This window comes from Bos mutus, chromosome 17, assembly GCF_027580195.1.
Source record: "Bos mutus isolate GX-2022 chromosome 17, NWIPB_WYAK_1.1, whole genome shotgun sequence".
Taxonomy (NCBI): Eukaryota; Metazoa; Chordata; class Mammalia; order Artiodactyla; family Bovidae; genus Bos; species Bos mutus.
In genome coordinates, this window is record NC_091633.1 from 16,837,338 (window position 1) to 16,860,872 (window position 23,535).

The 23,535-nt window shown below is 46.7% G+C and overlaps 2 protein-coding genes and 1 non-coding gene across 8 annotated transcripts in view; 1 reads left to right on the forward strand and 2 right to left on the reverse strand.

Moving 5' to 3' along the window:
- Window positions 1-854: 854 nt before the first annotated feature.
- On the reverse strand, window positions 855-927 carry TRNAG-CCC (transfer RNA glycine (anticodon CCC)). The gene has a single exon. It is a non-coding gene; the product is annotated as a tRNA-Gly (tRNA).
- Window positions 928-2,736: 1,809 nt separating this feature from the next.
- On the forward strand, window positions 2,737-12,254 carry PRKAB1 (protein kinase AMP-activated non-catalytic subunit beta 1). The gene is made up of 7 exons (XM_005897413.3): window positions 2,737-3,257; window positions 5,824-5,987; window positions 6,813-6,906; window positions 7,189-7,303; window positions 9,121-9,254; window positions 10,673-10,741; window positions 10,929-12,254. Exons 1-7 carry the CDS (start codon window positions 3,099-3,101, stop codon window positions 11,004-11,006), a joined length of 813 nt encoding a protein of 270 aa, XP_005897475.1. The 5' UTR covers window positions 2,737-3,098; the 3' UTR covers window positions 11,007-12,254.
- A 10,539-nt stretch (window positions 12,255-22,793) lies between these two features.
- Window positions 22,794-23,535, reverse strand: part of CIT (citron rho-interacting serine/threonine kinase) — a 174,675-nt gene continuing 173,933 nt past the window's right edge. For all 6 annotated transcript variants that reach the window (XM_070386137.1, XM_070386136.1, XM_070386133.1 and 3 more), the window contains one exon: window positions 22,794-23,206. In XM_070386137.1, the coding sequence (XP_070242238.1) occupies window positions 23,183-23,206 (24 nt within the window). In that variant the 3' untranslated portion in view covers window positions 22,794-23,182. The remainder of the gene's footprint in view (window positions 23,207-23,535) is intronic.

The following is a 23,535-nucleotide window of genomic DNA, read 5'->3' on the forward strand; positions in this document are numbered from 1 at the left end:
CATCTAGCTGTCATGGCTTGAGCCAGATGTATTTTCCTAGAAGGAATAGGAGGAAAGAGGGTGAGGCTCTTATTTTCACAATTGAGGGGTTTCAGTGCTGAGCCCTGTAGAGTCCAGAAACGAGGCAGGGTTCCGTTTTCCAGAGCTAAGCACCTCTCTTTTCTTTTTTCTTAAAATTATATTTATTTCTTAAATAGTTAACATTCACCTGGCACTAAATTCCAAAAGTATAAAATGGAATAAAGTGAAAAGTCTCCCAGAAGCCCAGTTGCCTTCCTTAGAAGCAAACCATAGTGTCAGTTTCCTATATTATATTCATATATATTCTTCAGATTTCCTGTACTTTTACTGGCAAATACATGTGTATATTTTTTCTCCCTGCCCCGTTAAATGTTACATACTTTGATGCCCTGTTCTGCACCTTACTTGTTTTTCCTTCTTATTGATTGATATATCTTGGATATTGATCCATGTCAACATGTAGCATTTTCTCATTTTTAAGGCTGCATAGCTTGCCATTACATAGATATGTCATGATTTATTTAACCAGTTTCCTACTGGTAGACACATAGGCTGTGTCCAGCGCTTTTCTCTTGCAAATATTCAAATATTGCAATGGATGACTTTGTCTATCATTTTGCAGGTGTTTGAGTGTATCTGTAGGATAAATTCCTAGAAGTTCTTATATTGTTCTTATATTGATGTATATTTAGATTTATTAAAAGTTTCCGCTTTTGTTTTTTAATATTTTATTTATTTATTAACTTAATTTGGGCTATGCCACATCTTAGTTGCAGCACCCAGGATCTTTAGTTGTGACATGCAAACTCTTAGTTTCAGCATGTGAGATCTAGTTCCCTGACCAGGGATTGAACCCAGGCCCCCTGCATTGGGAGCACAGAGTTTTAGCCACTGAACCATCAGGGAAGTCCCTAAAAAATGTTTTTAAATTACAGAAGTAGTACACCTTTGCAGTAGAAGCATTTTCAAACAGTAATCTAAAAAGTGAAAATCCCATTTCTGTCTGCTCATGTTTCCAATCCAAGTTCTCTCCCAAGAGGGGACCAGTATTAACAACATGTTGTAAATCTTCCCAGAACTTTCTATTTGCAAGCATAATGATACTAATAAAAGTGCTAATGTTTACTGGCTGGTTACTAAGAGTTAGGTGCTATGCAAAGCACTTTTCCTGCATGTTCTCAATTCATTCACAAGGCAAATCTATAAGATAAGGTGTTATTTTTATTCCCCGTTTCACAAAAGAGGAAACCAGGTGACAGTTCCTAAGTGGCAAAGCCACGTTTCCTTATTTCATCAAATCTAAGATTCCACTGACTGTAAGACACACCGTTTTAGAGAGATTAAAATGTAAAATAAAATGGGGATCTTGGAGTTAATGTTTTATAGCATTAGAAAGAATGCTTCAGATGAACTTGCTTGCATATAATCTTAGCATGTGTTTTTCTGTAGACATTTCCTAGAAGTAAAATTGTGTACCAAAATGAAGGTACATATTTTATTTTTATTGTTATTTATTTGATTGCATCAGGTCTTAGTTGTGGCACACAGGATCTTCCTTGTGACTGGCAGGATCTTTTCACTGTGGCAAACGACTCTCTAGTTGTGGTGCACAGGCTCCAAGGTGAGCAAGTTTAATAGTTGCTCCATGGCATGTGGGATCTTAGTTCCCAGACCCAGGGATGGAACCCTAGTCTCCTGCATTGCAAGGCGCATTCTTAACCACTGGACCACCAAGGAATTCCCTTTATTTTTTTTAGATACTGCCAAATTCCCCATACCTTAGTCATCTGTGTTTCCCATTTACTTCATACAATGTCCGGCACTATGTAGGTACTACATGTTCAATGGACAAAGTGCATGCTCAGGCCCAGCAAATGCAAAGCATTTTGAGATACTCACATGCAAAAACAATACAACACACACACATCTACCACCACCACCACCATAAATCCTAACAGTGACTAACGAGTGAGAAGATTAGAATATTTTAGTCCCACATATGTACACTCTTCTTGCTGAAGCACCGGCCATAGTAAAAGATAAACATTAATAAATAAATGCATTTTATGCAGAATGATGTTCAAAGTGATTTTAAAATAGCTTGCAGAATTAGCTATCAAAAGGCTGTGCACTCAATTTTTTGAAAACACACTAATAATTCCAGAATTTTACAACTCCCAAGCTAGTGGGAGTTGAAAAACGTGAAAATTTTCCAGGGAGCTTAACGGTCTGTCATTTTCTCAAACACCTACAAGACTACCTGCATCAGAATCACCTAGGGTGCTTATTAAAATGCAGAACCCACACCAGAGCTTCTAAATCATAATTTCAGGAGATTAGAGGCATGTGAATATGCATTTTGAACAGGCACTCCACATGATTCTAAGGCACTCAAAGGCATGAGAGCTAGCGCATTAAAGGGCTTTAAGGAGTCTTTTAATTAGATTTGCCCTTTAGGACGATCCCTTTGGCTGTAAAGTGTAGAATCAACTGGAAGTGAGCAAAGATAGCCAAGATAACACTCTCACTCATGCCAGCGCGGGACCGAAGCCCAGATGACCTGCGCGCTTCTGTGCCCCCTGCCGGCCTTCAGCAGCTTCGTCCCGCGCTGTCCTGAGCGACCGACTGCGACTGACTGCGACTGCGCTCTCCGAAGCCCGCGGGACCGTCTAGGGAGCTTGCCAGGGCGCGGACCTGGACCGGAAGCGGAAGTGAGGTCGAGTTGGCCTCGCGGGCTTCTCCAGCCTCAGCCACCTCCAACTCTGTGGGTCGGGTCCCTTTGCGCAAGTGCCGGAAGCGGAAGTTTCTAAGAGGTTGGGGAGTTGGGGAGTGTCGGGTTATCGTAGTTGGTGGGTTCACGTCGCCGGCTGTCTGACCCCGTGAAGTGCCTTTGTGAGACCTCTTCAATCTTGCCGTCCCGGCTCAATCAGGATCCCGACCCCGAACCTTAGCCTGCGGGCTCTGGTACCTAGTGATCTGACTTTTCCCTAGGGTCCTGGTGGAGATCCTGGGTGTCTCTTGTCTCTCCCCTGGAGTGAGGCCTCTTCGGCTTCCCAGTGTCTCCGTAGACCCTCGCCATGGGCAACACGAGCAGCGAGCGCGCTGCGCTGGACCGGCAGGGCGGCCACAAGACACCCCGAAGGGACAGCTCCGGGGGCTCCAAGGATGGAGACAGGCCCAAGATCCTGATGGACAGCCCCGAAGACGCCGACCTCTTTCACTCTGAGGAAATCAAGGTAATGGCGAGTGGGACAATCTGATTCCCCTTTTAACTGTTGAAGTCTACTAGATGCCCCCCAAGCCCGCGCCCCATTCCTTCTAATTAAGAAGTGGAAGAGCCCTCTTAGCTCAGTAACTTCTGTCTAATTACCGATGTGAGAAAGTCTCCCCGAGGGGGAAGGAATTTACTTCGTTTAACATCATTAAGGAAAAGGCAGCGCTGAGACAGGCTCAAATTTTTGATTAATTAAGATCGTGGCACCAGCAGTAATTGAGCCCCAGTCTCTGCTTTTCTCTTAGGTATAATTAATTTCACAGCTCTCAGGAACCTTCCACCACTTTTAAGTAGGTTGACGGAGCCTTTTGTTGTGGTTTTACAGTTTCTTTTCTGTTTTGGAGAACACGTGTAAAGTGAACATAAGAGTTGAATAGCTGACTGTAGCTGTCCAGAGGTCTTTAGTTACGCGGAAATTTTGTGGTTCACCCTTGAGAGCAGGCACAGAAGAGTAATTTGACTTTGGAGGTCAGTAAGTAAGTGAAACATCAGTCTAAAGGAGGCAGCCAGCTGCTACTCAGCTTCTCTCTCCTATTGTTTATATATGGCTTAATATTTTAAACAGGCCAAAGCAAACATTTTTACAGGCCAAACTTAGATGTCCTGCTGCAGTCTGCTTTAACTTATCATGATAAACTGAAGATAATTCTCAATTCTTGCTCTAGCTGCTCTCCTGCTAACCACCTCATGTGGTCTGTTTCTAGGGGCAGAGCCCAGTCCAAGAGTACTCGGTGATTCTGGCAGCTGATATGTATGTGGTATAGCCTAAAGAAACGAACTAAATGCTTAAGGGACAGTCAGTTAAGGGAAGATGACAAGTACCCCTCCTCCCCCCCAGGTCCTGCTAGTTTCTGGCTGCCTGCTAACCATCACTGTCCATTGGGCTAATTGTCCGGCAGGTCATTCCGGTTGTGCTCATGTTTCCTCAGATGCTGGAATGGGTGACCATGTCATTATCTTATTTCCTCACCTGAATCTTAGCTTTGAGGCTAACTGTGAAGAGTCTGCTTTTCCTTAGCCCTCCAGCCTGTCATTTCAACTTGCTTTCTGACTTTGTTGCTTTCCCAAGGCTGTGTGCAAAGTGAACTGTGAAATCCTTTTTCCAACAGTTTGATATCTCTTCCCCAGGAAATAATTTTGGCCCAAAGGTGGCTGTTTAAGACACCATAAGAATCAAACTACTTTCTTAAAGAAGTGTCTGTTCTTTTGCCAAATTAAAACTCTTTACAAGAAATGTTTAACATAGGAAGTGATCTGTACGGAGTTATTTTAAATAACTTCCCCTATCATTTCCATAGAAGTTATTGAAAGATATAGCAGACACACTGGATTAAATGCCTAGATACAAAAAAAAAAGTCTTGGATTCTTTTTAACTGTACTCTCTGCTAAGTCGCTTCAGTCGTGTCCGACTCTGTGCGACCCCATAGACGGCAGCCCACCAGGCTCCCCCGTCCCTGGGATTCTCCAGGCAAGAACACTGGAGTGGGTTGCCATTTCCTTCTCCAGTGCATGAAAGTGAAAAGTGAAAGTGAAGTCGCTCAGTTGGGTCCAAGTCTCCGCAACCCCAGGGATTGCAGCCTGCCAGGCTCCTCTGTCCATGGGATTTTCCAGGCAAGAGTACTGGAGTGGGGTGCCATCGCCTTCTCCGTAGGTCAGCGTTTTGACTGTGGTTAGTTATCACATCCTCAGTGGAAAATGATACCAGTCTGTTATTTAATCTGTAGCTTTTGTTAAAGCGCAAAGAATGCAGGTATCTTTTAAATGAGCTCAGGTCAGTATTTGAAATGAAGGTGCTAGAAGCTTGCTCTAGACCTTTTAAGAGTCTATCACAGCCTAGCACTCCTAGTCTGGCTTCTGACGAGGAAAAAATATGAGAGATCCAAAACCACGTATCTTCCACTGAGAGTCAAACGTGTTTGTTTCTCCCATCCCAGAATACCTCTGTTAGACAACGCTGCCCACACAAGAAGTTATCGTTTAATGAGCGTCAGTCTTTGTCTCGTCTTACCTTTTGCTCCGTGCTGCCTGGATGGCACTCCGTGAATAGCTTTTCCCCTCCTCAGCACCTGGATTTCCCAGTCGTCAAGTTGAAAGCTCTGGAATTATCCCTAATAAATTTTCATGTACTTTAAATCTTGCTTGATTAAGGGAAGAAAATGACATTTATTAAGGTAGTCTCAAATTCATTGCTGCCTTCTTTCAAGAGAGTTTTATAATTTTTCAAGTTTTGATGTATACCCCTTGAATAACAGCAATAATAATAGCTATTAATTATGAAGCACCTACCCTGGGTCTGACCCTGTGCAGAGCATTTTACACGGACTGTCTCAGTCTTCACAACCTTAAGAATTACTTTTATTCTCTCCATTTTGCAAGTGGGAAAACTGAGGCACAGCTGGTGAGTTAATGGGCTGGAATATAAACCTGGGTAGTGACAGGTGCCTTTTCAGAATGAATTGTCAGTATTAAGGTAACAGTCTCTCGCTGTGCCTGTTCCCTGTTCCTGAGTAAACTGCTCTGTTTCTAGGCTCCAGAGAAGGAGGAGTTCCTGGCCTGGCAGCACGATCTGGAAGTGAACGACAAAGCTCCCGCCCAGGCTCGGCCAACTGTTTTTCGATGGACGGGGGGTGGAAAGGAAGTTTACTTGTCTGGGTCCTTTAACAACTGGAGTAAACTTCCCCTCACAAGAAGGTATTCGCCTGGATATGTTCACGTATTTGTCTTAACCCAGGGATCCTCTGGTTTCTGAATGATCCCTGGGGGTGAATAGAAGAGGATGTTTTTATAAAGTAGATGCTGAATGGAAAAATAGTCCTGCTTAATAATTCACAGGGTTAAAGTCTCACACCCAAAAAACACACTTAGAAGTAAACATCACTCGGTTATTTCTGTTACACACAGAACCAGGCTGGGCCTGGTTCTTGACAGGGAACTGCCTGCTTTTCCAGGAGTCCAGTTGGTGTAGGAGGGAGCCACTCAGCCCAGTTATAAGTCATGCCTGTCAAGGGAAGAAAACAATCAAATGAGAGAGGTTTTCCTGGAACCTTTTTTTTGTTAGTAGTTATACAAGTTTCTGTAGGGAACTTTGTACATCCTGTGAAATTGATCCCCTGTCCTGCGCTAGGCAGACTGACAGAGGGTAGAACTTGGCAGGCAGCTTGCTGCTTGTCTTGTGTTGCTGTCCTCCTTGGCGCCCAGACCGCCAGGTGTTACTTTGCGCATAGCGGGAGGACAGATGCCTGTTTGTTGAGTTTTTGATGGTAGGAATGTAGATTCCTGGTATTTGGGCAAAGCGAGTTTTCCAGGAAACCTCTTATGTTGCTACTTTTTGGTAGCTTTTCTGGATTGAGATCATTATAATGAATTGTCTCAGTTGGTTAAAAAATGTTTATTTCTCCTGTGGCTGAACTGTTGATTTTACGTGGAAGCTTTGTTTTATTCTGTGGCTGGTTTTGCAGGTCAGCTCAGAGTACAGCTCACCCTACTGACACCCTCTGCTTCCTTTTTCTCTTGCAGCCACAATAACTTTGTAGCCATCCTGGATCTGCCGGAAGGAGAGCATCAGTACAAGTTCTTTGTGGATGGTCAGTGGACACACGACCCTTCCGAGGTACGCTTCCTCCCGCCCCAGTCCTCTGGCTGCCCACACGATTCAAGCACAGGGCCTGCCCTCAGAGACAGGTGCCAGGTCCCTCTGTCCTGCTGGTAGAAGTCCCTGTGTGTGACCGAGCTAGATAGCAGTGCTCATTGTCAGCCTCTTGGCATCTTTGACTTGGATGAGCCGGTTGGCGGGCCAGGAGATGAAGCCTTCCCACCAGGAATGCTAAATCCTCTAAAGAATACCTTTGGAGACCTTACATATTAAGATTTCTACCTGTCTGTCTCTTCCCAGCCAGTAGTCACCAGCCAGCTTGGCACAGTCAACAACGTCATTCAGGTGAAGAAAACTGACTTTGAAGTGTTTGACGCTTTAATGGTGGATTCCCAAAAGTGCTCCGACGTGTCTGGTATGAACAGTTATTTTATACCACGTGTGTGCAGGTGGGGGCCGTGTCATTTTGAATTACGCTTGTTTCCCTTGCCTCTCCCTCTTGGGCGGGAGCCACCCAATGAGTAGACGTGAATATCTCCACAAAACTAATTTCTAACTCTCTGTTCAGTCAACTTGCTGAAATCTAGCTTCAAGGGAGCAGTAAGTCATTTGGGGGCGGGGAGCGGGGGATCCATCTCTAGGATTTAGTAGGCCTGCTTGGCCACAGAAAGCATACACTGGAAATGGGACCAGAGTTTGCTCTCGTACCAGGGGCGGGCCCATAAGGCCCTAGAGAGTAGCATTGCGTCGTGAGGGGCCAGCACTGGGGGCGCCTGCCCACTTGGGGCTCCTAGAGAGTTTTAGCCTGCCAGGTGATAAATGGACCCCTCAGTGACCTTGGCTGTCACTTGCACATTCCATTTGCACCTTGTCAGAATCTCTTCAGAGGAGGAGGCTCACCACAAGACAGGCTGCACAGCACAACCTGCTGGGTAAGGGTCCTAGTATAACGTGCCCTTCTTCCAAGAGTCATCCAGTCATCAGTCCTTCCGTAAGTTGCTTTCCATCCAAACCCAGAGGAAGAAACTGCTTGGAAAGAGCACGTGCAAGGCAGGGAGAACGGCGTGTCGGCATGTTGAGTGTCATCGCCAGATGCTCTGCCCCCTCCGGCAGGGCTTTACACAGTTCCAGGACCCCTGTGGGAGGTGGGGCAGAGATCCCCCAGGAGTGTGCCTGACTGTCTAAGAGAACAGATTCAGTTCAGTTTGAAGATTGAGTCTTCCCTTACCTGCCTGGGCCCAGAGGTTTGCCCCTGGGATCTCTTATGTTTATCAGCTCAGAACTCTGACCAGCAGGTGGACCACGTGGCTGACAAGTAAGGTCATTGACCAGGACTCAGACATCACAAAATAGCATCTTCTACTCTCCCTAGCTAATTGATCTTTGAAAGAAGTCATTTCTTACTCAGATAAACGGGAATTGGGAGAATGTCCAGATACCTTAACTTGCTAATAAGTGAAATTTTAGACCACATACAAAAGCTTTTAGTCAAGGTTCTGCAGCAGAGGTCACCTGGGGAAAGCAAGCTGGTAAACCAGCTTCAGACTCTGCATGCTCTTCGCATACTCAGACACTCCCTTCCTCAGAATACATATAATTCCCAGCCGCTCAGTTTCCTGCCCTCGGTGCCTTTGTTTCCTGCTGTGGTGGGGCCGGATTGTGTGAAGGGAGTCTGTCCCCTGGAAAGCGACGAGGAAGGAGTTGGCGGAGCCAGGCCATCTCAGCTTCACATGGATAGCACGAGTCTCAGGCGGCCACATGCATCCCCATTGTCCTTTGGATCACAGCTCAGTGCCTGCAAGCTGGCCAGAGATCACTAAGTGAGCGGCTTCTAAGTTTTCACAGTACCACACTGCTAGAAGCTTAATACATCTGTGTAAGTGATATACTCGAGCATGAGTTTGAAAAGAACCTGAGAGCGGTAGAAGCAGAGAGCCTTTAGAGGTCAGGTTTTCAACTTCTTGCTTTAGTTTTGAAATGTGCCCTTGCCCCTGTGTCAACAGGTTGCCTGCTTTCGTTTTTATTCTGGCTGGCAGTGCTCCTGACTTGGGCCTAACCATGGAAGCCTCACTAGCCTTGAGCTTCTTTGAGGTGTTTGCTGGCCCCACCTGCAGCGAGGAGGAAGTGTTAGCCTGTGTGGCTGTCGGGTTGGGTCACTGCGAACAGCTTCCTGTGACTCTGACCCAGAACTCCAGTTTCTCAAGTAAATGTTCTGTGGCCATCTCTCCCCAGAGTTGTCCAGTTCCCCACCGGGACCCTATCATCAGGAGCCCTATATCTCGAAACCAGAGGAGCGGTTTAAAGCGCCTCCCATCCTCCCACCACATCTCCTCCAAGTCATCCTAAACAAGGACACGGGCATTTCCGTGAGTATTATCCAGACATTTCCCAGCCCATCCTCCATGGTTACGTTCCGCTGCTCCCCTCTGGCCACCTCTGGCAAAGCAGCTGGGGAAAATGGTCAGTGTCGCCCATCAGTGTTCCTGCCAGCTACACCTCTGATTCAGGAAAGGGCTGCTCGCAAGGTGCTCCCAGAGCAGACGCCACCTCCCTGCCCCGTGCTGCCTTTCTGAGCTCTTCCTCTTACGTTCCACCCCCATCTAGCCTGAGCCCCGTCCTTTTTAATTTCATGATAAAATATGTGACCCCCTGTTTTCAGTAAGCTACATGATGATAGAATTCTTCCTCTGGCCCTCAAATTTTACAATCTCGTTTTAATCACCGAATTGCTTCTAGAAGCATCATTGCTCCTGGATCAAAATTAGAGGTCTGTGGGTAATGCACATTGCCCCGGTAATTGATATTACTGCTGAAAACAAGCGTGCCTTCATCCTGAAGGGCATGTTGTTAAAGTTAAGAGCACCTTAACTTTCCATCCCGTTTAACCTGAACTGCCCAGTTCCCCCACCTCTGGACTGAGCAGCATAGCCATAATTCTTAGGAATCTAGATGTTCTTTTGCTTGGTCCAAGCCATCACCCAAAACACACATGCCTGTTAGGTGATAAGGTAATCATGCTGCTGTTCTGGGCGCCACACACAGGTGGGTGCACGTGTGCTAAGGTGCAGAGCTGGAGGCCCACACGTGCCGGCGTCCGCTGCAGCGGTCACGTGTCCCCAAGGGCGCACTGTCCTTGGGCACCGGGTCCCACCCCTCCCCTGTGTGGAGAGCAGCCCCATGCACACACCTGATGGCTGAGCCAGCTTTTGTCAGGTGCTTCAGCATTTATAAAACTGGGGAGTGTACACTGAAAATACCCTGGATTCTGACTTCTCTTTAAAAATAGGAAGATGTGGCAACATTTTGGGTCCAATATATGAGCTTGTGTGAAGCAATAGCACCTCTTCCCTGCCCCCAGTCATCCAGTGCTTTCTTCAGGCTCACCGTCTGAGTCTCAGAGACTTGCAATCCAGTGCTCAGGAGCCTGGAGCATAGTTGTTTTTTCTTCCAGCTTTCTTTAAAAGCACCTGCAGTGCAGTTTTCTTTCTGGTCCTCCAACAAGAGGGCAGAGCCGTGGCCCACGCTCTAGAGACCAACATGAAGCCTGATCAGAGACGCACGTTGGTGTGCCCAGCAGACACCCCAAGAGCTCCGCTTAGTCACCTGGCACGACCCCTCACCTCCCCTGTGATCATGAACAAGCCCTTTCACCGCCTGGCTTAGGAAGAAAGGGGCCTGAGAGCCTGCCTCCTTTCCTTTGAAATCCAGTCCCATGAAACGTGGGAGAATCTCCGTGATTTCTAGATCCTACTAAGCGCACACATCTGCTTTTGTTCGCCCGCAGTGTGATCCAGCTTTGCTCCCTGAGCCCAACCACGTCATGTTGAACCACCTCTATGCGCTCTCCATCAAGGTAAGGACCCGTTTGTTACTCTCTGAGCCGTGTTTCTTGCCCTGAGGCGACCCCCCCACCCCAGTGCTGGAACGGCCTGAAGTCCTTACCTGGAGGGCAGCTTCCGGGCCCAGGCACTTGTGTTTATGCCACCCTCTTGATTCTCGTGTTCCCTAAAATCTGAGCATATTTCCACCCTCTTCCTCAGGATGGAGTGATGGTGCTCAGCGCGACCCACCGGTACAAGAAAAAATACGTCACCACCTTGTTATACAAACCCATATGAAGAGGTGGGAGCCGCCGGGGCCCCGGGGCAGCGTGCACCTCCAGGCTCCACGCATGCATGCTCTTCGCTAGACGGAACGGACTGTAAATTCCCCATTTCACACTCTCAGTAAGGCATTTCATACCCGCCCTACACCTACCTGAGGGTTTGTTCCAGACACAGCAGCTCCCGGAGCACCTCGGTCTGTAACAGCGCCCTCAGCACCCGGTGGCTGTGAGCCGCGGGGCCCCTCGAGGCCAAGGGTGGAGTAGGACGGCCGGCAGCCCCCACCCTGCAGTGTGAAGGATGGTGCAGGCCTAAATTTAAATCCCATGAACGTGGAGATTTTTCTTAAGCCAAAAATGAACACTAGCTGATGAAAGCTGTGCTAGTGAAAATCTGGGGAGCAGGTCCCAAGGCCACACAGAATTTCTCATCATTGGTGTGCTGGTGTTGACTTGTCCCTGCCAAGGCCTGCCTGCAGACCCACCAGTGAGTGGGTGCTGGTCCTGCCTGTCCCCTGAAATCAAGCAATAGATCATCCTCCACTCCCTGCTGCAGGGAGGTGTGATTTCTGTAGAAATTAGAGCTTGTCTGATTTCCAGATGAAGTTTTACAGTTGTTTCTTACGCTTATGTACATCAAGTGGTTTTTGTTTTTTTAAACCAGCAGTGGCTGACTATACAGCCTTAGGGCAATTTTTAAGTCACCCCAACTAGACTCAATCATGTGACCTGTGCTCAGCAATAATCTGTTCTCAGAACAGACTCAGAAAACCGTGGCCGGATTCCTCCTTTAAGCTGGGTGATCTGCGGACTGACCACTGCTAGCCAGAAGGCTGTCCGGCTTTTTCGTAGAACTGTAACGAGGTGGCACTGTCACCCAGAAAATTGTGGAGAGGCGCCCTGCCCTACTCCAGCCACCTTGCTTGGGACCTCTGGTCCCTACTCAGCAAAAAAGGCTGCAGCAACTGGTGTTGCTTATTCTGGAAGGAAGTTAGAAATTGTGGCCGCCTTCTGATTTTGTATCAAGAAGACATCCTTTGGACCAAAGCGAACCTCTCCACACAGCCGGAGATGTGCCTGTTCCCGAGGTTCCTGTCCCCGGGTCAGCAGAAGCTGTCACCCCGCCCTGTGTTCCTGCTGGGAGATGGAGGAGCCAGCTCCCTGGTGTCCAGTATCTGTGCCCTTCTTTGTTACTGTTTTCAAAACACTGAATAACTGTCACCCTGATGTACAGGTTGCAATAAAGCTTTGTAAAGATAATGGACATGCACTTGGGGGAAGCTCTGATTTCACGCGGTCATCTGGAGGAGACTGGTGCTCTCCCCGAGGTCTGTTTGGTGCAGCGCTATTCAGTCTTTTTCCCGCCTTGGCACACGTTGAAAACGGTACTGTCCTTTTGGCATTCCGGGATGAGAGGACAGGGCAGCTTGGCTGTCTGCAGGGCTGGGGGCCTTTCCCTCACCCACCTGGTCTTCACACAGATTAGAAGCCTATTAAGAGGCTATAAAGTGGAGCCCCTTGGAGCTGCTCACAGCAGGAGCTGAGGAGAGGCAGTAGTGAAAGTTGCTGGCTTGCCCAAGTTGGCAGCATCCCCAGGTCAGAGGTCTTGCTCATTAACAAGCACCACAGGGGAGCCTGGGATCATGACCCTCTGCTTGGAAGACCACAGGATGTTCTGGAGTCAGCTATTCTCACCAGCTAAAAGGGCCTCTGTCCCTTCTACCAAAAAGATGGAAGGTTACAGTATCTCTTTAATAAGCCTTTTCTTCCCAGCCATCAGGAAACATGGAAGTAAATTTAGGAGATAAGAGAACCCCCCTGAGGTCATCTGGTCACTTGAGGTGGACAGTAGCTTACAAAACATTCCTACCTGGGTAGTTAGCCATCTCACCCTGAATATCCAAGTGATGTGGGAACCCTAGATTTAGGGACTGGAGGGGTTATATAAGTAGACGGAGGAAATAATGCAAAAATCCTCTTTCCAAAACTGGATTTTTTTTTTTAAATTATTGAAAGTGAAAGTCATTCAGCTGTGTCTGACTCTGTGACCTCATGGACTATACAGTCCATGGACTTCTCCAGGCCAGAATACTGCAGTGGGTAGCCATTCCCTTCTCCAGGGCATATTCCCAACCCAGGTCTTCTGTATTGTGGGCAGATTCTTCACTAGCTGAGCCACAAGAGAAGCCCAAGAATACTGGAGTGGGTAGCCTATCCCTTCTCCAGCAGATCTTCCCAACCCAGGAATCAAACCAGGGTGTCCTGCATTACAGGTGGATTCTTTACCAACTGAGCTATCAGGGAAGCCCTATTTAAGTATAGTTGATTTTATAGGCTTCCCAAGTGGCTCAGCAGTAAAGAATCCTCCTGCCAATACAGGAGACATGAGATTTGGTTCGATCCCTGGGTCGGGAAGATCCCATGGAATAGGAAAAGGCAATCCACTCCAGTATTCTTGCCTGGAGAATCTCATGGACAGAGGAGCCTGGCTAGTTACAGTCCATAGGGTCGCAAAGAGTTGGGCATGACTGACGGAGCACGGATACACAGCTGCTTTTACAGTGTTGTGTTAAGTTTCAGCTCTACAGCATATGATTCAGTATTTTTGTGGATTGTGTTTTATTGTATATTAAGATACTGGGTATAATTCCCCATGCTGTGCAGTAAATACCTGCTGCTTATCTATTTTATGTATAGTAGTTTGTATTGTTAATCCTCTACCCCTAATTTGTTCGCTCCCTTTCCTTGGTGAGCATAATTTTGTTTTCCGTGTCTGAGTCTGATTCTGTTTTGTCTGTGCATTCATTTGTATTTTAGATTCCACACAGCCTATAGTACTTGTGTTTCTGACTTACTTCACTAAGCATAAGAATCTCCAGGCCCATCCATGTTGCTGCAGATGACTATTTCATTTGTTTTTGTTTTAGTATATTCCACTGGAGATAGACGCACACACACACACACACACACCCGCCTCGTCTTAAGTCAGTCATCCGTTGGTGGACACTTGGGTTGCTTCCGTGTCATGGCTGTTTTAAGCAGTGCTACTATGAACACGGGTACGGGTATCTTTTCTAATTAGTGTTTTTGTCTTTTTCTGGATATATACCAGGAGTGGAATTGTTGGATCATGTGGTAGCTCTATTTTTTTTTTAATGCACCCCCATACTGTTCTCCATACTTGCTGTACCAACTTGCATTTCCCATCAGCAGTGCTGGAAGGTTCCCGTTTCCGCACACCCTCTGGAGCATTTGTTATTTTTACTGACGATGGCCATTCTGACTTGTGTGAGGTGATACCTCGTTATGGTTTGGATTTGCATTTCTCTGATAATTAGCCATGTTGAGCATCTTTGCATATGTCATCTTTGAAAAAAACATCTATTCAAGTCATCTGCCTGTTGTATGGGCTGTTTGTATATTTTGGAAATTAACTCATGGTTATGTCATTTGCAAATATTTTCTCCCATTCTGCCAGTTGTCTTTTTGTTTTGTTGATAGTTTCCTTTGCTGGGCAAAAAGCTTAAGTTTAATTAGGTCCCATTTGTCTATATTTGATTTTATTTATTTTGCCTTGGGAGACTGACCTAAGGAATTATTGTTATGATTTATGTCAGAGTGTTTCACCTCTGTTCTCTTCTAGTTTTATGGTGTCAAATGGCTTACATTTGGGTCTTTGAGCCATTTTGAGTTTATTTTTATGGATCACATATCTTCGAAATATAATTGAAAATACATAACTAAGCTTATGGGTATAAAATGGATATACTGAAGCACCAGAACTGAAGAAACTGTTGCTGTGTTGGTGAGCTGTTGGTGGTGACTGGGGAGGGTGGGTGGTGGGAGGCAGGACCCAGCCATGGGACTCCAGGATCAGGGTTTGACACTCACACCTGGAAAGGAAGCTCACTGCCTGAGTTGGCCCAGAAAAGCACTGCCTTTTCCATAAGAAGGGTTAGAGCATCTGGTTGCTACCCTGAGTTAGGGCTCAGAGGGAGCATTCAGCCCCAGGCTGCAGGAGGTATCATCATGTTGAAAAATCTAGCCCACAAATCAGCTCTGCTCAAAGTTCAGTTCAGTTTAGTTCAGTCACTCAGTCATGTCCAATTCTTTGTGACCCCATGAATTGCAGCACGCCAGGCCTCCCTGTCCATCACCAACTCCCGGAGTTCACTCAGACTCACGTCCATCGAGTCAGTGATGCCATCCAGCCATCTCATCCTCTTGTCATCCCCTTCTCCTCCTGCCCCCAATCCCTCCCAGCATCAGAGTCTTTTCCAGTGAGTCAACTCTTCGCATGAGGTGGCCAAAGTACTGGAATTTCAGCTTTAGCATCATTCCCTCCAAAAAAATCCCAGGGCTGATCTCCTTCAGAATGGACTGGTTGGATCTCCTTGCAGTCCAAGGGACTCTCAAGAGTCTTCTCCAACACCACAGTTCAAAAGCATCAATTCTTCGGCGCTCAGCCTTCTTCACAGTCCAACTCTCACATCCATACATGACCACTGGAAAAACCATAGCCTTGACTAGACGGACCTTGTTGGCAAAGTAATGTCTCTGCTTTTGAATATGCTATCTAGGTTGGTCATAACTTTCCTTCCAAGGAGTAAGCGTCTTTTAATTTCATGGCTGCAGTCACCATCTGCAGTGATTTTGGAGCCCCCCAAAATAAAGTCTGACACTGTTTCCACTGTTTCCCCATCTATTTCCCATGAAGTGATGGGACCGGATGCCATGATCTTAGTTTTCTGAATGTTGAGCTTTAAGCCAACTTTTTCACTCTCCACTTTCACCTTCATCAAGAGGCTTTTTAGTTCCTCTTCACTTTCTGCCATAAAGGTAGTGTCATCTGCATATCTGAAGTTATTGATATTTCTCCTGGCCATCTTGATTCCAGCTTGTGCTTAGTCCAGCCCAGCCTTTCTCATGATGTACTCTGCATAGAAGTTAAATAAGCAGAGTGACAATATACAGCCTTGACGTACTCCTTTTCCTATCTGGAACCAGTCTGTTGTTCCAGTTCTAACTGTTGCTTCCTGACCTGCATACAAATTTCTCCAGAGGCAGATCAGGTGGTCTGGTATTCCCATCTCTTTCAGAATTTCCCACAGTTTATTGTGATCCACACAGTCAAAGGCTTTGGCATAGTCAATAAAGCAGAAATAGATGTTTTTCTGGAACTCTCTTGCTTTTTCCATAATCCAGCGGATGTTGGCAATTTGATCTCTGGTTCCTCTGCCTTTTCTAAAACCAGCTTGAACATCAGGAAGTTCACGGTTCACATATTGCTGAAGCCTGGCTTGGAGAATTTTGAGCATTACTTTACTAGCGTGTGAGATGAGTGCAATTGTGCAGTAGTTTGAGCATTCTTTGGCATTGCCTTTCTTTGGGATTGGAATGAAAACTGACCTTTTCCAGTCCTGTGGCCACTGCTGAGTTTTCCAAATTTTCTGGCATATTAAGTGCAGCACTTTCACAGCATCATCTTTCAGCATTTGGAATAGCTCAACTGGAATTCCATCACCTCCACTAGCTTTGTTCGTAGTGATGCTTTCTAAGGCCCACTTGACTTCACATTCCAGGATGGCTGGCTCTAGGTGACTGATCACACCATCGTGATTATCTGGGTCATGAAGATCTTTTTTGTAGAGTTCTTCTGTGTATTCTTGCCACCTCTTCTTAATATCTTCTGCTTCTGTTAGGTCCATACCATTTCTGTCCTTTATCGAGCCCATCTTTGCATGAAATGTTCCCTTGGTATCTAATTTTCTTGAAGAGATCTCTAGTCTTTCCCATTCTGTTGTTTTCCTCTATTTCTTTGCATTGATCACTGAAGAAGGCTTTCTTATCTCTTCTTGCTATTCTTTGGAACTCTGCATTCAGATGCTTATATCTTTCCTTTTCTCCTTTGCTTTTCACTTCTCTTCTTTTCACAGCTCTTTGTAAGGCCTCCCCAGACAGCCATTTTGCTTTTTTGCATTTCTTTTCCATGGGGATGGTCTTGATCCCTGTCTCCTGTACAATGTCACGAACCTCAGTCCATAGTTCATCAGGCACTCTATCTATCAGATCTAGTCCCTTAAATCTATTTCTCACTTCCACTGTATAATCATAAGGGATTTGATTTAGGTCATACCTGAATGGTCTAGTGGTTTTCCCTACTTTCTTCAATTTAAGTCTGAATTTGGCAATAAGGAGTTCATGATCTGAGCCACAGTCAGCTCCTGGTCTTGTTTTTGTTGACTGTATAGAGCTTCTCCATCTTTGGCTGCAAAGAATATAATCAATCTGATTTCAGTGTTGACCATCACAAAGTTCAGAAGACACCAAGCTGAAAATCCAATGGAAAAACTAATTCAGAGCCCATAAACCCAGTAAGACTCCCCTGCAACCTCAGGGGAGCCCCAGAGGAGTTGACTGTTCAGGTGGGGGAATGTAGGCAAAACTGCAAAACAGTGGGAAATGGGTGTCAGCATTCCCCAGAGCTGCTTGTCTAAAACATTCCATTTTCTTTAAAAAGCAACACAAAAGGAAGCCCCCTGTGGTCCAGAAGACTGCCCACAGACCCAGATGAAAGTTTATACACTCAAGAAGCTAAAAGTAATGGAGACTGTTTAATGGAAATGGAACAGGAGACCCTGCTTTATCCAAATCACAGGAGCAAAGCCACAGTGAGGTGTCCTATGACCCAGGTAACACTTTCTCTGTTAGGGGTGAGGACTAGTTACATGCTTAAAGTGTAACTCCAGTTGCTTTTAAATGAAGATACATTTTTCCCACCAGAAATGTATATACAAAGGAAGTTACAGAGCCAAGGGTAAGGTCTTTAAATTCCTAATGTGTTAAGTGGTATTTCAAGGTAAATAGAACCAGCCATATATCAACATACTGAAACCAAAGATCAAAGGATCCAGGCAAGGTCTTTTCCTTCCCTCTGGTTCCACTTAAAGGTGTAGATGATAGCTCCAAGACCAGGTCAAAGCGTGGCTTCACCTTGGAGTCGGCCGACCCTCCACCGTCCCCTCCTGGAGTGTGGACACTAGACTGAGAATAGGGATGTTGATCCAGTTCAGTGCCTGACTCGCTGTGTGACCTTGGGCGAGCATATGACCTCTCTTAACCCAATTTCCTCTCCTGAAAAACAGGAGTTGGACAGACACTAGGTGATCCCTAGGGCTCCTTTCATTTCACACTGGGAGCCACAAAACCTTTTACAACATGAATGGGTTATGGCCACAAACAGGAAAGAAGTCAGGGGGTCAGAAAAGAAGTATCAGCACCATGAGCTCAATTAGGAAACCTCCAAGATGCCAAGGGCCAAGTTGCAAAACCCAGAACATCAAAGTGATTCCATACATGGCTGAGGTCAGAAGCTGAACTATTTTGGGGAAAAGCACAATTTTACTTTGTTTAACTCAGTTACTTCTAGATGAGCATGACTTCATTTCTGAGCATGAACTCAGTTCTCCTGAAACATGACCCTCCTCTAGTGTTTACAAACGGTTTGAGGGAATTGATGAAGACCCAAGTCTCTGGACAACTGAGCCCTCCATCCAGCTCTTCAGCACCTCACTTGATCAGATTAGTGAAAAAAAGAAGCTAGAGCTGTCTGCTCTGGAATGCCAGTTACAATCGTCTTCAGGAGGAAATAGGAAGCTCTGAATATATGTACAAGTCATCCCAGCTAATGGTGAAAACATCCAGAAGGGCCCTTCTAAGAGTTGTCGCTACTCTGAGTCAGAGCCTCGGGGAACCAGGGCCCCATCTCCGGAATCAGCCACTGAGCTCAGCTCCCACAACTACCTCATCTTTTTCTGTCCTGAAGACAGAGGGGGCCCAAGCCTGGGTGAGGATGCCAGCTGTCTCTACCTGCTGGGAGTGAATTCACCCATGTCATCTGTGAGACTCAACAGCAAATGAGAACAAGAGATGGCTCCAGTTGTGTGTACCGAGATCAACTGTGTATTCCTTTTGTGATTCTCTGAAAGCACACGCTGAGTTGTATACAGCAGTAAAGTCATTTCCAGAGTTCTTTGCTCTCTCAGCCCCTCCAGGGCCAACAGGAGTTAATCATTGACAGCCTGGAGAGAAAGTTGAGTCGTATGTGCGGTTCCAGATTCCCACTGCTCAGCCCTCCCAGCCTTGGAAGATGAAAGCCTCGGCGTTTGACTAGGCAAGTGATAGAACATTTTCTCATGTAGACACTGTGCCTAGAGCCACAGTCTCCATGCTATAGACATCACGAGCAATATTTAAACTGCCAAGAAAGAAATCAGGCCAGGACAGGCTAATCTTCCTCAACCATGGCACTAATTGGTATGTTAGGCCTGATTAAGTCTTTGTGGAAGGTGGGCATGTGGGCCCCCTTGTGCCTTGTGGGATACTTAGCAGTATCTCTGGCCTCTGTCCACAGGTGCCGGAAGTGACCCCAGCTGTGACAGCCATGTCTACAGATCCTGTCGGGTGTCCTCTAGGGAAGGGGCCAAGTCACCCCCAGTTTAGAACCGCTGGGACAGGCCAGTTTGGAAAGCTTAGCCAGTCCCACCCCTGTAGGCCTACCATTATTGCTTTAGACTTGAATCTGCACGAATGTTTGCTAAAGCAAGTCACACTCATGAGGCCCAATTCTAAAGACAAACTAAGTTGGTCCGTCCTGGTAAGTGTATCATTCTCTTTGGCCTAAGTCTCCAGATCCTTAAAATTTCATAGTTAAAAAATTTGCTTTGCAAACAGCTTCTTTATTCTCATGAAAATTAAGTTGTAAGAGCAGAAAATGTGACGTCTAATTTTGTGTTTAAGCAGGAACCGCAACATGGACAGTTGGGCCTCAGTTTGTGGTGTGGCTGAATAATTTGTTGGTTGTTTCTTTGAGGTCCTTGCTTAGGGTCCAGAGAACCTTTAATGGCACATTTCTTTTGGAACTACACCACATTTACCTTATGTTTTTGAAGTGTTATGTGGCTGCCAAGAATCCTCAGGACAGTGACTAAAATGGTTGTTTGGTATTCAGTGGACTTCTCATTTTATAAGGGAGGTTAGGTTCCGACATTTTACTTGTTCATCCTCTGAATTTTCATTCTTAGAGGTGCCAGATTTTTATCCCCAGTGGTAAAACAGAAAGGAGGAATAGAATAGAATTGCATGTCCAACTCCTGTTGCAGGGCATGTCAGCCACAACCCTGCAAGTCAGAATTTGACTTTGGTCAGATTACTTCATTGGAAAATAAAAGTTGAAGACTCAAAGCAACAGGAACCATGAGAAAAATACCATTTGCCAAAACCAATGCTTTTCTAGCTCAACAAATTTTATACTAACAAAGCATCTTAGAAAAATTTACCTTGTAGAACTTCACATAGTTAAAAGAATTCACATTTTAAATTACCTTGATCTGAATTCCTCCCTCCAAGGAAATCCCTGTGACTTTATCGTAATGGATAAGAGGAATTGAAATGAAAGGTGACCTGTTGGTTTTTTTTAATTGCATTATAGGAGAGCTGGGTAATCCATTCCCCAGTAATCCTTTCAGAGTGGCCTGACTGCCTTAAGGAGCTTTCCAGTTCTGCACTCCTATACTGTGATCTGAATAGCCAGTTCATGATTCATTGGAAGTAATGCACGCGCACACACACACACACACACACACACACACTTCTGGAAGAGAGCTTCGCCTGTGTCTCAATTCCAGAAGTGCGGTCTGCCCTAACCCTGTGTGGCTCTCCACACACACCACCCCCCGGACCCTGAAGAAGCATCCTCGAAAGGAAAGACGGCCCCATGCCATGCTCACAAGCTCAGGCTGACAGTGGCGATACTTTGGAGTTTTACGCACTGTCTTTAAGAAAAGAAGAGGTCGTGCACTAAAGCAAACATTTTAGATCATTGCTTTATTTGATTATTTGTTCAACAGAGTTCATTCCTCTCAAGGTGGACCTTGTGATCTTTTCCTCTTTCTGAATAAAAAAGGTAATGAAGAAAAAGCCTGTACTTTTGGAGACCTAGAATCTTATGCTAATAAGCTTTTGACTGCAATTTCGTTTTAACGATATTTCCTGCTGGCATCTCGGTGGTCACACGGAGCTCCCCACCCTCCAGTGAAGATGGCTGTCCACAACTACCACCGTTGAAACCGAAAGTAAGAGTTGAAAAATGCACCTTTTACAATAAAAAAGTAGAAACCAATTCAATTTCCTTTTTTTTTTACGAATATAAAGTTTCTTGTAAATATGTACAGTCTTTGAGCTAGTTCTATAGCAGGAAGCATTTCACAAATGAGACACACGATATACACTTTGAGGGCTAAGAAGCCCATTTCTCATGGAGATCCTAAATGAAATGCCAAGACTGAACACCATTTCCAGTGACCTCTCCAAATACTTGTGGACCAAAAGACAAAAAAACTTCAGCAAACATTCAGTCAGATCTGCCCTGGAAAAGGGAAGGGATGCAATCTGACCCCGAAGACAAAGCAACACACAGAACACGACAGTGTGACACTGGCCAAGGATGCGACAACATGGAGGAAGAGCCGTGGGCATTTCAGACAAGAAAGCACTTCGGTTAAGGGACGAGCAGGAAGGAGCCGGGACTCGGGCCAGGTTGCAATCTGGAAAGTGAGCTGAACCGTGGACGGGGGATTGAAACGCGGTCATGTTCACTGGCTGCAGTGGCAACAGGTCTACCTGTCAGCCTACCTAGGATGTGCCTTGGTGGTTCGAGGCATGGAGAAGCGAGAGAGGCCTGGTGGGAGATTAAAGGCAGAAATAAGGCCGCTAGTTAGCTTGCCAACAGCGAAGCCTCTGGTTGGTTCTTTAACCAGTTGCCAGGAACCTCACACCGCCGGAGGAGAGAAAGGGGGCACCTAAGGGAGGGCTTCCCCGCCCAGCCGGGGTGGGAGAGTTGAGGGTGGTTTCCTTCTCCAACTTCCTGGTGTTAGTCTAGCCCTAGGGAGAGGCTTGTATGGGGAGTCACAGTTTTCGTGGGGTAGAACCTGCTGGGTTGTGTGTGAACAGAGTCATCCGCGAGGGAGTTGGCAGGGAGACGTGGAAGTGTGAGGTGTGGTTTGCTGAAATCCTTCTCTGGTCGTAAGGCTTGAGCGTTTGGTTTTCATTTGTTCAGTGCTACAGACTGCAGCTTGTGGCCGGTGAGTTGGCAAGTCCCAGAGGGTCTCGGTTCGGCGGGAGCTATGGAATGGACCTAGTGCATCGGCAGAGCAACCCGAGGTGGGCAGCCAGGTCGGGGCGGGGGGCAGCGCATGCAGTGAACTGCCATGCAGAGCTCCGGCATCTCTGCCCACCCCAGGGAGGCGGGGACAGCACACCGTCGTGGACAGGATGTGAGCGCCCCTGGACCCAGGCCCTCTCGGGGCTGGGCTCAGAGCAAATCCAGTGCATGCTTTCCTGGCCAAAGCAACGTGGAAAGCGGGGACAGCAGGCCTGGGATGACGCTGAGGGGTGGGGAGGGAAAACTCCTCGAGGTCCCTTGGCCCCAAGTCACTGCCTCCGAGCGAGGCCTCGTGGCCTCTGTACATTCTCAGCTGGTGGGAGAGGGGAAGTCATCAAGGCCATAAAGGCAATGAGTCGGACGGTAAACATTTGGCTAAGATGTCGCCCCGGGTGAGACAGGGCCACCTGTGAGGACGGACTGGACAGGGATGGACTGAGGTGAGCACGGGAGGTTAGCCGACAGCAGGGGCTCGTCTACGTACATTTCAGTAGCAGAGACCTGATGGTATGACCTCGCTACAAATGACTACAACAGGAAATACGGTGCTATTCAAATCTATTAAGAAGTCTGTTGTCTTAAAAAAAAAAAAAAAAAAATAGCCAACCAACCCTAGGATCTTAAAGTAGCTATTAATTAGGATTCTAACCACGCTGTAGTTGTAGTTAGCCCCAGGTTGGTTTCCTGTGATGAACTGGTACAGGCTAGAGCTAGGTACAAAAGTTTATGAATGCTCTGAAAGAGTAACAAAGTGCAAAGAGGGCGGCTGCAGGGAGGTGCCGGCAGCTCCCAGGAGCTCCAGCCCCCGCCCCTCCTGGCTGCAGGGAGTCCGTGCTGAGGCGGGCCTGGGTCCAGCTGCGCCGGGGGCTGGCTGAGCAGATGCGCGCTGGGGTCCCCTTCAGCAGAGTTCCATAGGGTGTTTGGTGTTTTCCTGCAGATCAACATGAGGAGTTGGTTTTTCTGGCTGAGATTTATACTGAAGACTGGTCCCAGACCTGAGAGCAAGAGGAGGAGGGGATTTAGCCATCAGAAGCCGGAAATCACCATGCTCACTTTGTCAGGAAGCCCACACTGGGAGCCTGCAGGAGCACCTGGTCTCTCCTTCCTGGTTAACAGTGAGGGACGGGCAGAGCCTCCCCTCAGAGCTTGTGCAACTCGCTGAGAAGTCCCCAGTGCTATGGAAGTACTTCCATGGTTTACACATATCATTTTATCCAGAAATCAGAGGGGGTAAGGCTTCCCTGGTGGCTTAGCTGGTAAAGAATCTGCCTGCAATGCAGGAGACCTGGACTCGATCCCTGGGTTGGGAAGATTCCCTTGGAGA

What these genes read in the sequence shown, in the direction of transcription:
- PRKAB1 (XM_005897413.3), top strand. Translation starts at nt 3,099, where the DNA reads ATGGGCAACACGAGCAGCGAGCGCGCTGCGCTGGACCGGCAGGGCGGC. An exon ending in TTCACTCTGAGGAAATCAAG is followed by an intron (nt 3,258 to 5,823) that starts GTAATGGCGAGT and finishes CTCTGTTTCTAG; the next exon opens with GCTCCAGAGAAGGAGGAGTT. An exon ending in AAAGTGCTCCGACGTGTCTG is followed by an intron (nt 7,304 to 9,120) that starts GTATGAACAGTT and finishes ATCTCTCCCCAG; the next exon opens with AGTTGTCCAGTTCCCCACCG.